Below are 15405 nucleotides of genomic sequence, written 5' to 3' on the forward strand. Positions count from 1 at the left end.
TAGCACGTCTCGCTCTCATTAGGGCACAGGGAGTAGTACATGGTTTAAACGTTTATCAGAAGACCTGATGGTTTATGACGAGGGGTTTTGCTGGAGAACGTTTGATTTACCGATGTCGACTAATCAGTAATATAAACACCACATGATTGAATACCGTCAAGGTATTTGTCTTGCCGTGATTCAACGGTGTTGACAGTCCTCGATTTGAGCTGCATCTGGTGTGTGTGGGAGTGGTGTGTGTGTGTGTGTGTGTGACGCCTACACCAGGATGAGGAGGGGGTTGGGTGGGGCAAATGCACGGACGAGGGGAAGCACGTGTACGTAAGGGAGGGGAAGTGGCACAGGTACATCAGGGATGGATCAAAGATGTACTTACGTCCAGAGCAATGCTGCTTCAACCACTCCCGCTACGTTCGTAGCACAACTTTTTTTGGAATGTTACATCTTACTTCATTGTAAGTACTGAGAAAGAAATGGAATATAGTATTTATTCCATACCATCAAAGATAAGAAATCCCTCATAACCTAATACAACCCAAAGATCGAACAGAGATGAAGAGGAAAGTGGGAATGAGCTGGCATATTGCAAGGTGCATCCTTCCGTCGACACCTGCGCTGTTACCATATCAACGTTACGTCTACCGAAGGGGGTTAGCCTTAACACAAGGTTCCGGGTTGTCTATTACTGTAAGATTTTTTTTTTTTTTTCTTTAGCCTGTTCATTCATTTCAATATACCTACAAGAAGTCTTTCGGTCTGAATATCTTTAAGTTGTCATGTATATAATTGTTGATATTTATAAAACTATTCCTTAATCGCACAGAATATTGTTTACACTGTGATCTACCATTAGATTAAGACATGGACTTAAAGTTCGAGTAAATGAATACTTGGGGAAATGGTTTGATACAAGAATGAAATCTTTTTCCAGGCAGATCTGTACTGGTTGGTGCAAAGCTACTCACACATTCACTCGTCAGAGTTACCAATCGGCCAAATATGTATCGTATTATTGTCCTCAATAGCTCACATTTTACGTCAAAATGGTATATCTTTCAACAGGTTGATAACCGTCCTTTTCTTTAGTTCAAAAGATGGTCGACGTGAAAGTACTGTTTACTCTAAGAATTTGCGTCTTTCATGATGAACGTTGAGTCCAGTTAGCGTTGAAGTCGGTGGATACAACCCCTGTGGTGACGGCTTGTTTGGTCAGTCCTGTTTTTGTTGCCGAGAAGGCAAGGTGTAACGGTGTGTCTTCTCCTTCCCAGTACTTCCCGTTCGTTGTTTTTTTTTTTTTTTTTAGGCAAATCTAAGCGACAGTGTGCTGTGTCACCGTGATGGCACATGAAATATGCGATGCTTATCGTACCAGGAAAAATATGGCGTGATCTGATTTTTACCGAGATCGATGTCACAGGAATTTTGCATGAAGTGACAAGCATTAACGGACGAGTGTTGTATATTCAGAAGTGTTTTTCTTGTGAACTTACTCTACGTTACAATGAATAATTACAGAAATAGGAGAAAAAAATCTTTTCTGGATACATGATGTAGCATTTTGCTAGAATTTACTTGTTATTGTAAATTTTATGTTAGGTTTAAAGATTGGTTCTATTACGATTACGTTTTTGCTTCCTAACTCTCCTTAGCTGTAACTAAAGTTGTGTAAATATTATCAAAATGACATTGTCAACCTCCTTTTTCTTGAAAATAATATCCTCACCGATGATATCTATGTACATAATTTCCTTACACCCCATACCTCCAGCCGTTGAATTTCCAACACCCACCACAATTATTGCCAGAATGTAAGATATAATCAAATGAGCAAGAGGGCGCCGGCTCGCAGCCTTGACGCCAAACTTTGTGTGAAAAAAAAAAACTTGCGACCTCTTTAGTGAGAAGCCTTGACCCAAAACCAGCTATGTTTATGATGTTTTTGATATACACTGTGACCACATTTTGATCCTTTGAAGTGGAAACCCAAAAGGAAATATCTGTAGATGGAATTTTCGCAAATTGTAAAGGATATGAGCTTCTTGTTGGGGCTGAACGAGAGACATATCGTAAGTAGTAACCTGAACACGTTATTCAAGAAAAGAGAGTTGACATTTAAGTCAGCCTACATTAACTGTGGTACGTGCTGAAGTGAACGTATATGATCATGTCATAACTCAGCAGCAGTATACCAGTGTTTGTGTTCCACAAGGTTGTTGGGATGGTCACGTAGGTATCCTGGCAGAGTTGACGATAGGCTCTGTCATGACCGGCAGTGTGACGTATAAGCGACACACGTATAGCGACACACCGATGAACATCTCGGTAAAACTAGTACACTTAGCACATACGACATATCTCAACAGCTTCGTAAATGTTCCGTCATTTATAATTCTTGATGCTTGGAGCTGCAAGGTCAAGGTTGAACAGTCCGTGAAGTGAATGTTTGTAAAGATGCTCTTGATCAACCGGGTCACTTTCCACATCACTGTCAGGTAGGGATCAAGACTACGTCTAGTGTATAATAACGTCTTTGACTCAGAGCAACGCAATTGAAAACTTGATCCAATGATTATAGACGAAATCTATTACAGCTGTTGGTTAGGTCATACATATGTTATTTTTTTTCTAGACGTAGTGAATCACTGTCCTTTTCGTTGCTAAAGTGAATTTGATTCTTTTAATAGAATGTTCATAAAAGTGAGCCAAAAACCGGAACATGTGAGGGCGGCTGGAGTGCTACGTGGGCCAGTCGTGGCGACCATGGCCTTGTAGGCGGCGCGGCGCCGGCCACCTCGACCTCGCCACGCCCGGCAGCGTCCCTCGCCTAGAGACGACACAGCCTATGACAGCCAACTATTTTTTTTTTTTTTATTCTTTATTGACACATGTTGGGAGATGTAGTGTGTCACTGAGGACGAAAGGGGAAATTATGAGTGAAAAAAAGCACCTTAGTGATAAACTGATATGGTCTCGCAGTGAAAAAATAAAGAAAATGTTCTGTGGACAACACGTTGTCTAGGAAAGAAAACAAAGGAAAAAAAAATCTGCATAGACGTGACCGAGCATGATGTGCTCGAGTGAGTGACAGTGAAGGAGGAGACCATTACCTGGGTGAATGAGGAGACCCCGAGGCAGGTGCTGGGGGCGGAGGAGGTATGTTAGCCCAGAGTGCCACCGCTGCCTTGTACCTGCACACGAGGGCAAGCCGGGAGGAACGGCTGGCACGGCAGAACAACAACAACAACACTCACCATGTCAAGAATCGCAACCCCGAGAGTGTTAAGGTCTCTCATCGTCGTTGCCCAGTTCAACCACGGAAAACAGACTTTAGATTCACCTTTAGTGGTGACTTGGAAGAAACGGTTGCCACACCTCGTCACTCCAGTAGCTCGCGAGAGCCCCAACAGTCGAGTGGCCATCGCGTGTTCCAACAATTCAAGAGACTTCTTGCATTCGGTGAACCGAGTCGGTTTCAAGAAGAATACGAGACCAGCGACCCTCATACTCCTCCGGTTCCCCAGCCTGGAAATTTACAAGAATCCCGGCAACAGGAGCAGGAGCTCAGTAACCTTCACGCACCCCACCAGTCCAGTAACTTTCAAAAGTCCCGCCAACCCAGCAGCCAACCCGTGTTCCAGCCTAGTTGTCTCCGAGGGTCCCAGCAACCCTGTAGCCTTCACGTGACCCAGCGACCCTTGAGCGCCCACGGGTCCCAGCGACCTTGTAACCTCCACGTGCTCCAGGAGTCCAGTGTTCGTCACGCATCTCAGGAGCAAAGTGGCTTTCATTTATCTCAGCTGAGTTCCAGGATCGCGGCTTGGAGCGAGCGTAGCTGGAAGGCGGACGACTGGAAAATAGACAATTGGAAGTCCTTGGAATGGGTTAAGTCAGGGAAGTGGAAGCCTGAATGGTTCCAAGAGACTGATTTTGGGAATCTGTTCAAGACTTATGCAGACTGGGGAAGTGAGTGGCTGAAAAGTGAATGGCAGAAAACTAGAGATCCGGGTATGCCAATCAGACCCATCGGTGACTGGTTAGGATTAAAAGTGAAGATCCAAGAAGGTATGGAGATGAAGCAGCCGTCATACGCACAGGTCCAGAGGTAAGTGAAGTGCTTTATTAGAAGTGTAAATTCTTGGCGGTTTTGATATCCTTGTTGGTAAATCATTTTCTGACGCGCCACGGGCAACTGAAGCCTTATTCGAGACCATCTCATGAGCGAAATATATGTCACTTGTTTACCAGATGGCGTCCTAGCTACGTTTCTTCGTTGTGTATCATCTTGCTCTTATATTTCTTCCTTGTATCATCCCCTGATGATGAATGTGATCATTACACGAAAGTGCACTTGGGTACTTATCGTGTTTCATTTCCCTGTGGATAAGAAAGGAATAAATAAATATATATATATATATATATATATATATATATATATATATATATATATATATTCATTCTATCAACCAAAACCTCGGGGTGGATGAACGGATGGCTTGACTTAACTGACTCTCGCAACCAGGACTCGAACCTATGCGCTCGACTCTGGACGGCCCGTGAATGAGTCTCGATCAGGAACGCTAACCAATACACCAAGAAAGTAATGTGAAAAGTGTCGCGATGAAAACAACTATGTGGATGAAATTGGATTTGATTTGTCGTTCTCAGTAGCGTGGAATGTTTGTTATATTCCAAGATACGTCCCTTTAAGTAGCACTAGTATAGAAGTGCTGGCGTGTATATGGTGAAGTTATCAGACCCAGCCTGGCAGCTTGCTTTGAAAAGTGAAGGATAAGACCAGCACTCCTGTCATGGAGGGTGTAAGATTTTCTTTTTTCAATAATATTATTACAGAGATGGAGCAGACATGGATCAAACATTATTTTTTCAACCACATCCGCCATGATAGGTGGATGTGGCGCGATATATTTTTGCATCCTGGAGATGTCTGTCTCCTCCAGATTTTTCGATGACTTTTGACTTGACTTTTCTCCAAGAGTTTGCCCCATGGAGACAAGAAATATAAGGTAGTGACTGCGTAAAGTACCTAAGTACTTTTTAGTAGCCTGTAAGGTTATCCTCCCTCTTTTTTTTTTTTAAGGTATTTCTCATAACAGAACCAGTTGGTTTTCATTAGGATATGACACTGCTTTCGTAGATGTACAGTTTATTTTGAAAGGTACTTTATTCTAATTCTGATTTGCATACTGGAATATATTGTTGCAAGTAGGGTTTTTCTTCAGGAGGAGGAAGGCATTGCACTCGATTTCTTTCTCCTGTGTATACCACGATGTACACTATTATTCCTGGATGCATACAAAGTTTATTTTCGTGTCCTTTTTGTGTCTAGTATGTCACCTCTGAGAAACTATCTTGAACACACGTATTCCGAATTTAGATACATCATGTGTAACATATAGTCATGATGCCTGGCAAGCATAGAAGGTACAGTGAGTAGATGCATCCACATTGGAGGATGACAGATGGGCCTATGTGGAAGGACCCTGGGAGTGGACAGTGTACCGACGGAAGGATGACAGGCGTCCCAAGCAGACCATGGGCCAAGGGCGTCCTCATCCCACTGTTGCAAATACAAAAAAAAAAAGAAAATAGAATATGGTGAGAAATGCACAGTGGACATAGGTTCAAAAGGAGGTTTAGGATACATCGTAAATTACAGATTACAATACATGGAAGATGTAAGTGATCGATACGCTGCAGATGGAACACGTGATGTCTGCATAGCTCAGGACATGGCAGATTTTGGATATAGTGCCACACTATCTACAGTGTTGTTACTATGCTTGAAATAGTCGCAAAAGTTCTCGAAAAAAAATGGGTCTTGATGTGTGAAATAACTGAGTTTAGGACCAGCGATTACATGATGATGTAACGTGTGTATTGGGTGCGGGGCAGAGCCGGCACTTTGACTGTTCAGGATCATTTGTCTTGCGACTCGCCACCTGTACGTTAGGCATGTTCTGACAGCTATATTATCACATTATATAGTCCAGATCCTATATTTATTGAACCTGAGAGGTTATAGCCAGTAATACTACTGCTACCTGGTTTTTCAGCATCTCAAGAGGTTTTCTTCCTCGCTGACAGATGCGGTGCAATCGGCGTCGACTGTGTCTTTAGTTAGACTGAATCTGGCGTAGGGGCTTGGCAGGTAAGGAGCGTGTTTGTTTACCAAGATTGTAAGCAACGATTGTTGTGGTCGACGTGTGTTCCAGCGTGAATATCTTCCACGTTGGGTATTCGATGTCTAGGATAAGCAAGAGCTTCGCGTTATTACTATAGTGCAAAATGTTGTTACATCCTCCAGGTCGGTACCTGGCTAGGGATCTTGTCTAGTGACGGTCTGTTATCCCTGTGTTCTGCAGAATTTCATTAACCTATTTCTCTTGCACCTCTCCTCTCTTGGAGGTAAGGCGTTCGTGAGCTCGATCTGTCACTCCCTCAGGAGGTACAGGGTAGTGAGGATGTCATCCACCAGTTGTCTCACCTCAAACATGGACTTTGTCGAGTTGTCTTTCACAAGACGCATCACTGAAGGATTTCGTGGTGAATCCCCAAGGACACTCTCAAACTCAGTGTACTGCATCATCACGACTCTGTGGATGTATATGCAAAGAACACTTAGTACATGTTGGGTCTGGAAGATCCAGTGAGGCAGCTGTGGTGGAGAGAAGAATATTGTAGGAGAGGGTGAGTGATCTCCCGTGACACAGAATTGGCACCAAGGTGTTTCGGACGCTGGTGGTAACGATGAACGAATTGCCTGTCATGATCAGGATGGCGGAGATACTTTGACTCGCATAGTAGAGTACAAGAGTTCCTGCCCTTCGCTGGCTCTTACTGCGGCACATCCTGAGCAAGTCCAGGCTTGACACAGTGTTAGACGGACAGGAGAGAGAGAGAGAGAGGAGAGAGGAGAGAGAGAGAGAGAGAGAGAGAGAGAGAGAGAGAGAGAGAGAGAGAGAGAGAGCTGCTGTCACCCTGGCAGACAACACCGTGTGGTTTGAGTAAACATATTGGTAATTACCCTTAATGTGTGTGTGTGTGTAAGTTGCCAAAGACTTTAGATACCTGTTTTAATTTTTTGCATTGATTCTCACACTTCGCACGGTCAGGAAAGACACAGTTGAAGTGTTGCGGAAGCAGTTAGTGTGCACTGCTCGTCAGCTGTGTTTCTGGATAGACACAGGCAGCTCGTGTCTAAAAGTATTTATTAATGATTATTTATTTCCTTTATAACGTAATTAAGGATGAGATCAGCAGTTTTAATCATGACATCCGAGCATAAATTATGGTGTTAATAGACTTATCATTACGTGTTATTCATCATTCATTCTACACATTATTCACTCAAGGTTTCAGGCCTTAAAAGTTTTTTGTTGTGCATTAGCAGTGTAGAAAATATAGTCTTTATGAAAATTTTCGCTTCCATAAATTTCAGCATAAAATAAGAATGCCGTGCTTGAGTCTTGTATATATATATTGACTCGCAAAGAAGGCCGCTGGAATACCCGCTAGTTCAGCGCTGGGAACTGATGGAGTCGGTGGCTCATCTTTATAGGACTAATGCCAGGATATGCAAGCGCCACCTGCCGGGAACCAATGGCGGTGATATGATACGAGACAGACGCGGGGTATTACAGTGGCCCGAGGGAACCATTAAGAGAGATGGCGAGTGTCCTCAAACGCTCCCGGGGTCACTGTATCTCCCAAGACAGTTTTGATCGGAAAGACGTTTGGGCTGGTCTCGCTCTCCCCACCTCAGGGAGGCCGTTTTGATATAGTTCTCTGTGGGAGCCGGGATGAACCAAGAGATTACGTCGCTGCTGAAGGAGTGAACGGCTCAGAGTCCTGTGGTATATATATCTAACCACAACGGACCCCGTGGGAAGGTGGCCGGTGGTATGTGGGATGAGAATGTTATAAGAGTCGTCTGGTACGTTCCGCCCCTCACGGAAGGGCGTGGCATTTAGCTATTGATAACCACCATAGACTACTTGCTAGATCCCTGGTGGATCTTGGGTATATGTAACCACCCCGTAAGACGTAAATTTTTGGGGATGTCTTTGGTGAGACGTGACCAGCAGGGTACCGGTGGAGGGTGTGGTCTGGGACTGGGATGACCTGGGATCGTATAGTGTCCCCTGAGGACAATACGGTAGGGCGCTGGGTAATGTGTGGAGCGGTGCGGGAGTCCGCCGGACGAGAGCTGACGAAGCGATAGCAAGATTGATGAAGTCGCCGCTAGAGGGACGGGGAGCTTTTGTTTATACCCACAAGACAGTGATGGAGGACCGACCAGAGCCTTCGGTACTGTAGGACCGGTGAAGCCTTTCATGGTAATGTGGCAGGACCAGAACCTGTCAGAGCTTCATGGCTGAGTCGTTGATGATATGGCATGACCATGACCTTTCATGGTAATGTGGCAAGACCAGAACCTGTAGTTTCATACCATGACATGAGGGTCTTTGATAGTTTGGCATGACCAAGAGCCTTTGAAGGTGTGGCACTTTCGAGAGCCTTTCGTTATGTGGGAGGTCGGGAGTCTTGATAGTGTGTTATCTACCAAAGGCTCTAGTAGTGTGTTGCAGCCAGAGTCACACAACGTAGGGCTCTGTTAGGGATTGACACCAACACAGCATTTCATAATGTGACACAACCGAAGGTCTTGGTATTGTGCCACGACCAGAGCCTTTGATCATGTGGGTCGCACAGAGGCCTAGGATTTCCATGATCGAGCAGAACATTCGATATTTTGGAACTGAGTCTCGAGTAATAAGGACCGACCGGGGCATTGGGATTGTGTAGTGTAACATTTTCTTTTTTCTTCTTATGGTTAACTTAACTAGATTGTAGACCTGTCGTGGGGAGAGCAAAGCCCGTCTTGATCAAGGGTAAGCCTTCACAGTGTTTGGCTGATCAAAGCTTTCTGATGTCCGAGCAACACACCTGCCACTGCAATCGATAGTGTATGAGCCATGGTGTCTTCAGCATGATGACCAACCGTAACATTCGACATTGGTGTGCGACCAGAACCTTTGTTAGGATGGGATCAACCAGGGCCGTCAGAACTGTGGGACGACCAGAATCTTTTAATGTTGTGGGGCTGACCCCAAAGCCTCTGATAGTGTGGGACAAGTAGAACCTTTGGTACTGGGGATGACCAGAGCTTTTCATATACTGTGGGACGACCAGAGCTATCGATGCTGTGAGACGACCAGAATCATTGATACTGAGTGACGACCAGAATCATCGATACTGTGAGACGACCAGAAGAATCATCGATACTGAGGGACGACCAGAATCATCAGCACTGTGGGACGACCAGAACCGTCACTACTGTAGGACGACCAGAACCTTTTATATCATGGCACGACCAAAGACGAAAGTTTGATGATCTTGCTTTTATATTTTCGTGTGGGTAATGTCTTCGTCCTGTTGTGAAGAAGAAATAAAGGTTTTCCCTCCCGTCGTTTGAAGGTGAATATAAAGTGCAAATTGTTTATGATACGTGTGGTGAGTCTGGCTGGTGATGTTGCCATACGTACGTGATCCACTGCAACACCTGGCGGCGGGGGCTGTAACACTGGCCTGGCCTGGCATATGATCTAGAGACGAGGAGAAAAATGCTGCAGCTTCGAATATTAACCACAGTTGGTGTTGTCTGGCGGCGACCGTAACGAAGGCCGCATGATCGAAGCTGCAGACATGGGTCACGTTCGTTTGTCTGAAATTATCATCATTGATTATTAACATTTTTTTCGTATTCCGGTGAGGGAGGAGATCTGTGCTACCTCCGCTGCACGGTTTGATGAAGCTATATACCTTGTTCCTCCCTGACGCCCACTCTCCCTCACTCTGCCCCCACCTCACGTCCACTCTCCCTCAATCTGTCCCCACCTCATGCCTCCTCTCCCTCACACTGTTCCCACCTCACGCATCCTCTCCCTCTCTTTCCCCACCTCACGCATCCTCTCCCTCACTCTGTCCTGTCCCCTCCTCACTCTGTCCCTACCTCACGCCTTCTCTCCCTCACTCTGTCCCCACCTCACGCCTCCTCTCCCTCACTCTGTCCTGTCCCCTCCTCACTCTGTCCCTACCTCACGCCTCCTCTCCCTCACTCTGTCCCCACCTCACGCCTACTATCCCTCATCCTGTGCCTACTTCACCTCTGTATTCGTCTGTCGATGGCACTGCTACCTCCTAGTACACTTTAGTACCGTCACTCGGGAAGTCATCTCACCTTATCCTCTCTAGTCTAGTTCATCTTTCATATCGACGTAAGAATCACTAAGTCTCTTCCCGCTGCTGAGATCACATCGTGTGTGTGGTTTGTCTTGTAAGCGTCCGCCCGGGCGAGGCTTCGCTTCTGGACTGGTGGACGGGGCCTGGTGTGTCGGCTCTGGTGCAGACGCTGGCTGGCTGCTGCCTCGTAAAAAGACCAGTGAGGACGTTGTTATGGCCGTCCGGTTGGCCGTGTTTTCTCCTCTATGACATCACAAAGTGATATAGAAACGCCATGTGGGTAGTGTCGCTGCAGCGTGATAGATGTACTGATATGGCAGAAGGGGTTTGGGCAAAGGAGGACACCGAGAGAGAGAGAGAGGAGCACCATCCCTCCTGACGGTGAGGGGGTTTTGGTGCACGTCTCCCTCAACCACCCAGGAGATACAGGGATGCCCATGAATACATCAGTGGTGAGTGGGACGCTCGGAGCCATGGGAAATATTGCAGTGGTTGCTGGCGTTAGAGTGTAAATAATGTCCCAGTATCCCAGGGAGTTTTATTGAAGATGTGGGAATCCTGCGGCGCCTCGGGTACCCAGGCTTGAGATTCATGTTTATATTTGCCATTCACAAGGAAGTGTCTAATATGAGGAGCTCTTGAGCCTGATCTGTGGACTATACTGGCGAGGGAATTATTCATACCAATCTCGGGTGGCCTGGGTTCGAGTCTCGGGCGTCCAGTGATGATATGGTTTATACTGTTAACATGTGAGCATTACATGTTCCGATATATATATATATATATATATATATATATATATATATATATATATATATATATATATATATATATATATATACTATCCCTAGGGATAGGGGAGAATGAATACAGCCCAAGTATTCCCTGTATTTCGTAGGCGACTAAGAGGGATGGGAGCGGGTGGCTAGAAATCCTCCCTTCCTTTATTGCTTTCTAAAGAAAGAACAGAACAAGGAGCCATGTGAAGATTTCTCCCTCTAAGGCTCAGTCGTATGTTCTTGACGCTACCTCGCTGACGCGGGAAATGGTGAGTATATATTTGTAAAGAGAAATGATATATATATATATATATATATATATATATATATATATATATATATATATATATATATATATATATATCCTTAATGATTGTAAATAGAGAGGGAAAGACCAGAAGAAAAATTCAATTTTGATCTTAAGCTTCACGCATAAAGTATGTAGAAAACAAGGACGATTTGTCAGCATTTACTGCAAGAAGAAAACGTAATACCCACCCCGTCGGGATCACCCTAGCCTCCACTATCCTCTTGTACCTGAGCCTCTCTCACTCACCCTATTCCTCTCGAGCCAACAACTCGGGGGGGCGGCGTCAGCTTGATGGGCCGCTAACTCAATATCCAATACTGCGTTTATTTCCATAACTGCTTCGTCGTGGCCTCCGTTACCAGAGGTTTTGCCATCAGTGGAGGTCGTCTGGTTGTAGGAGGGGTTTGTCACGACAGAGAGGTCGTCTTGTCGTGGCTGGACTGTCGCTGAGGTCGTCGTGTGGAGACGTCTGGTCGTGGGTCAGCTGTCAGTAAAGATGTCTGCTAGTCGAAGTTCGCCTTGTGGAAGGTTGTCGAAGAGTTTCAACGTCAGGGAGGACGTCTGGCCAGGGTGATAGCCATCAGGGAGGACGTCTGGCTAGGGTGACAGCCATCTGGGAGGACGTCTGGCCAGGGAGGAAGGATTAGTACCATCAAGTAGGTCTTCATTTCAGTGGGTGGATAGGTCTTGTAGTCGAAGGTCTACCTAGCAGGTGTGTAGGTCGTCTACCTGAAGACTAGCAGGTATGTAGGTCGTGTAGCCAGGTACACCACCATCAGGGGAGGTCATTCAGTTGGGGACCTCCCCACCAAGGGTTGTACACCCCCACTAAGTGTTATATAACCCTTCACCAAGGGTTGTACACCCACACCAAGGGTTTTACATCCCCCATCAAGGGTTGTAAACCCCCCACCAGGCGTTGTACCCCCAAGCAGGAGGGACCCCAGCCTCGGAAAAGTCTTCCAAACTTCGTTTCAGTTTCAAGGGCTGTCACCACGGCTTCATCTTACGATGACGGTCTGGTGTTGGAAGGTGGCGCCACCACGGGTCCAACTGGGAACTTTCGTCATCACTGGGTGGCGCTGCTCACAAGTTTTATTGAGAGGGAAATTTCGATATAAAAGAGTCACCCTTGGCAGAGCTGTCCTCAAGTGCCTTCAGAATCAGGGCTTCGTAAGACTCATAGCTAATGATATGGCACAGTTAAACCTGTGTTCCTCAACTCTCTCTCTCTCATTTAGAATTAGAATAACTAAAGATCAGCGATGTTTGATCAGCGATGTTAGGATCACTTGTGTAACAGGAACTGCAAGATTCTTAGTTTAAGAAGTGCCTTGCCGTAGCTGGACTGGAAGACACTGATCCTACGTACTTGTAGTGAAGAATCAATAGAGTCACCCGAGTCGTTGCTTAGGGAGTTTGAGTTGACCCCGAGGTGGCTACGTTAGAGTTGTGTCTGGGAGGAGGTGGTGCTTCGTCAGGAACCAAGAAACTTGGTTATCCTGTCTCGTCTCTGCAGCCGTCGCCGCCAGCCATGTCGTAGAGGAAGACGCCGTGAAGTTCAGGGAGGAGTTGCCTCATATGAGAAGAACTGTTGGGAGAAATTCACACGTCTGGGGATCCAGCGACGACGGGGAGAGCATCGTCGGAATTCGGAGGTGTTATGACGCTATGGTACGGAATCAGCCAGAAACTGCATCACTGTTATTGGCTTTGTGAGGTGGGTTTGACTTCCCTCAACCACACAGTTTTTTCATTGGTCGTAGTAGCTTTGTTGTCATAGGCTAGTGACACTTAAGTATCCGATTTATTGTAGGAACAGCCAACTGAGAGGGGAGTAGAAATGTGCTCATGAACAAGAAATAAGTTCAAGAATTAGAACACTTTATGTCTGACAAGGTAGAATGAGAGATGGATCGTGCAGGATGAAGTTACCATCAGTAAAACTCGTAAGTAAACTGTAGGTGTTCCATGTACGAAAGTTGTTAGAAATCATCCAGACCTTTCATATATGACGTTATATCTCGATGCGTTTTTTGTATATGTAAATGAAGTTGTTACCCTTCTTCTTGTTAAGGTGTGGGACGATATTCTGCAGTGGTTAAGGTGGTAAGGTGTGGAACGATATTCTGCAGTGGTTAAGGTGGTAAGGTGTGGGACGATATTCTACAGTGGTACAGGTCGCAGGGTGTGGGACGATATTCTGCAGTGGTTAAGGTGGTATGGTGTGGGACGATGGTCAGCAGGGGCTCAGGTCGAACAATGGTCCGTGTCGGAGGCTCTGGGGAAGGGTCCTGGAGAGGAGTAATGGTGTCCAGGAGAAGCATTCCTCAGTTGGTCGTCTTGATTGGATTTTTCGTTACGTGATCGACCATTGATCTGGGAGTATAAAGGCCCCGCGGGTTCCTCCTCCTGCTGCGTTGTCGATGTTTTCTTGTACTTAGTTCGTCGTCAAACTCACCAGGTGTCTCTCTGGAACGGGCCCTTGTCTCTGGACGGACCATCCCTTGTTGATTTTGATGTTTTCTTGGTCGTCAGGTTACTGAATTTCAATGTTTTCAAACAAGCTGGAATGTCCTCTCGGTGTTGTCTTGGTCAGCGTCCCAAAACTACTTCTTTGTGTTGTTGGCTTTACGTGTGTCTGATCGTGTTACATCATCAGGTGTTTGTTATTGGTCACAGTGCTGCCATTTTTGTCTCGGTTTCCTAACATTGTGGGGGTTGTGTTATCTTGACCGACCTTTCCTCCTCGAGGTGAAAACAATTATATTTGTCGTCAAGACTAGCAGTATGTTGTTGTCGTTAACGAAGGACCGGTAGCTTCCCTCTAGCTTCCATACTTCGTTAATTGGCAAATTACCTGTATCTAAAATTCCAAGATTCTTTCCTCCTCATTTCATTGTCCTCAACATTTTCTCCTTCAAATCCTGTTTTCTCTCCCATGTTTCCCCTTTGATCATCATCATTTCGCACATGAAATTATCATGTTCTCTCCCCCAGTCATCCCTGTGCCCCTCTCCCATCATCATCATCATCTCTCCTCCCCCATCTGTATCATCATACTGCCTCTCTTCGTAGCTTCGCTTATTGGACCTCGTCCCCTCCCTCTTCGTCGGCTACCTGTCTATCTGGCTCGCCAGCCAGCTAGCCAGCCAGCCATACTGTGGGTCCTCAGGCGGTCCGATCGTGTAAGATGATCTCCCTGCGTGTGGCTGAGGCCTCCCTCACCGTAACATTCCTATCCTGTGCCATCCTCTTTATCTCGGGCACACACAGGTATCCGTGATGAGTGGGGTATCCTACAATGCCTCAGGATCGTTCCCTTCGCCTCGCATTGTTCATGTTATCCTGCAAGGCCTTTATACATCCGAAAATACGTTCCTTATACCATTTTTCTGGTCACAGAAATCTTCCCAAATCCCCACTTTTTTATAAGATGATCCCAACCTGTTATATGTGCTATAATGCCTCCCTAAACATAGCTCTTTCTTGAGATCCTATTATATATATATCCTCTATTGCTTCACTAGCTTTCCTGCTTATCATATACTTTAATGTCCCCCAACTCTCATAAGAAATCCCTCTTAAAGAAAAGTTTTTCCCTGCAACAGAAAGATGGTCTTGAAGACATCTTGAATTAGCGAAGAGACCTGTCATCTGTTTTCCATCAGGTATTCCCGATGTGCCTGGAAAAGTGGCCTATGTCTTGAGATGCCAGAAGAGGCTGAGTGAATGATGGCATAGGATGAGAGTAAACTGAACCTAGGAAAGTGGATGGTGTTTGGGGAAGGAGTGTTTTCAAGTGTGTATAGGATGCAGAAGGTGGGTTGAGGACTTATGAGAAAGGGTATTTAGTGATGGGATGTAGAGGTTAGATAACTCGTGAAAGAGAAAATGGAGGTGTATAAACGGTGTCTGCAGGGAAGTAGTGCATGTGATGGGGATGAGTACAAGAGAAAACTATTGGAGGTCGAGTTACATAGATACACAGACCCAAGGTACCTAGCAAGATAGTCTAACCTTAACACTACTTGAAAAAAAGTACAGTCATCT

The 15405-nt window shown here is 45.6% G+C and overlaps 1 protein-coding gene across 1 annotated transcript in view; it reads left to right on the forward strand.

The window, feature by feature from the left end:
* The first annotated feature begins 1191 nt into the window (after window positions 1-1191).
* Window positions 1192-15405, forward strand: part of HPS4 (Hermansky-Pudlak syndrome 4 protein) — a 244267-nt gene continuing 230053 nt past the window's right edge. The window contains exons 1-2 of the mRNA XM_071685274.1: window positions 1192-1248; window positions 2685-4102. Of these exons, the coding sequence (XP_071541375.1) occupies window positions 3156-4102 (947 nt within the window). The 5' untranslated portion in view covers window positions 1192-1248; window positions 2685-3155. The remainder of the gene's footprint in view (window positions 1249-2684; window positions 4103-15405) is intronic.

Source organism: Panulirus ornatus, chromosome 3 (genome assembly GCF_036320965.1).
Source record: "Panulirus ornatus isolate Po-2019 chromosome 3, ASM3632096v1, whole genome shotgun sequence".
In the NCBI taxonomy this organism is placed as follows: domain Eukaryota; kingdom Metazoa; phylum Arthropoda; class Malacostraca; order Decapoda; family Palinuridae; genus Panulirus; species Panulirus ornatus.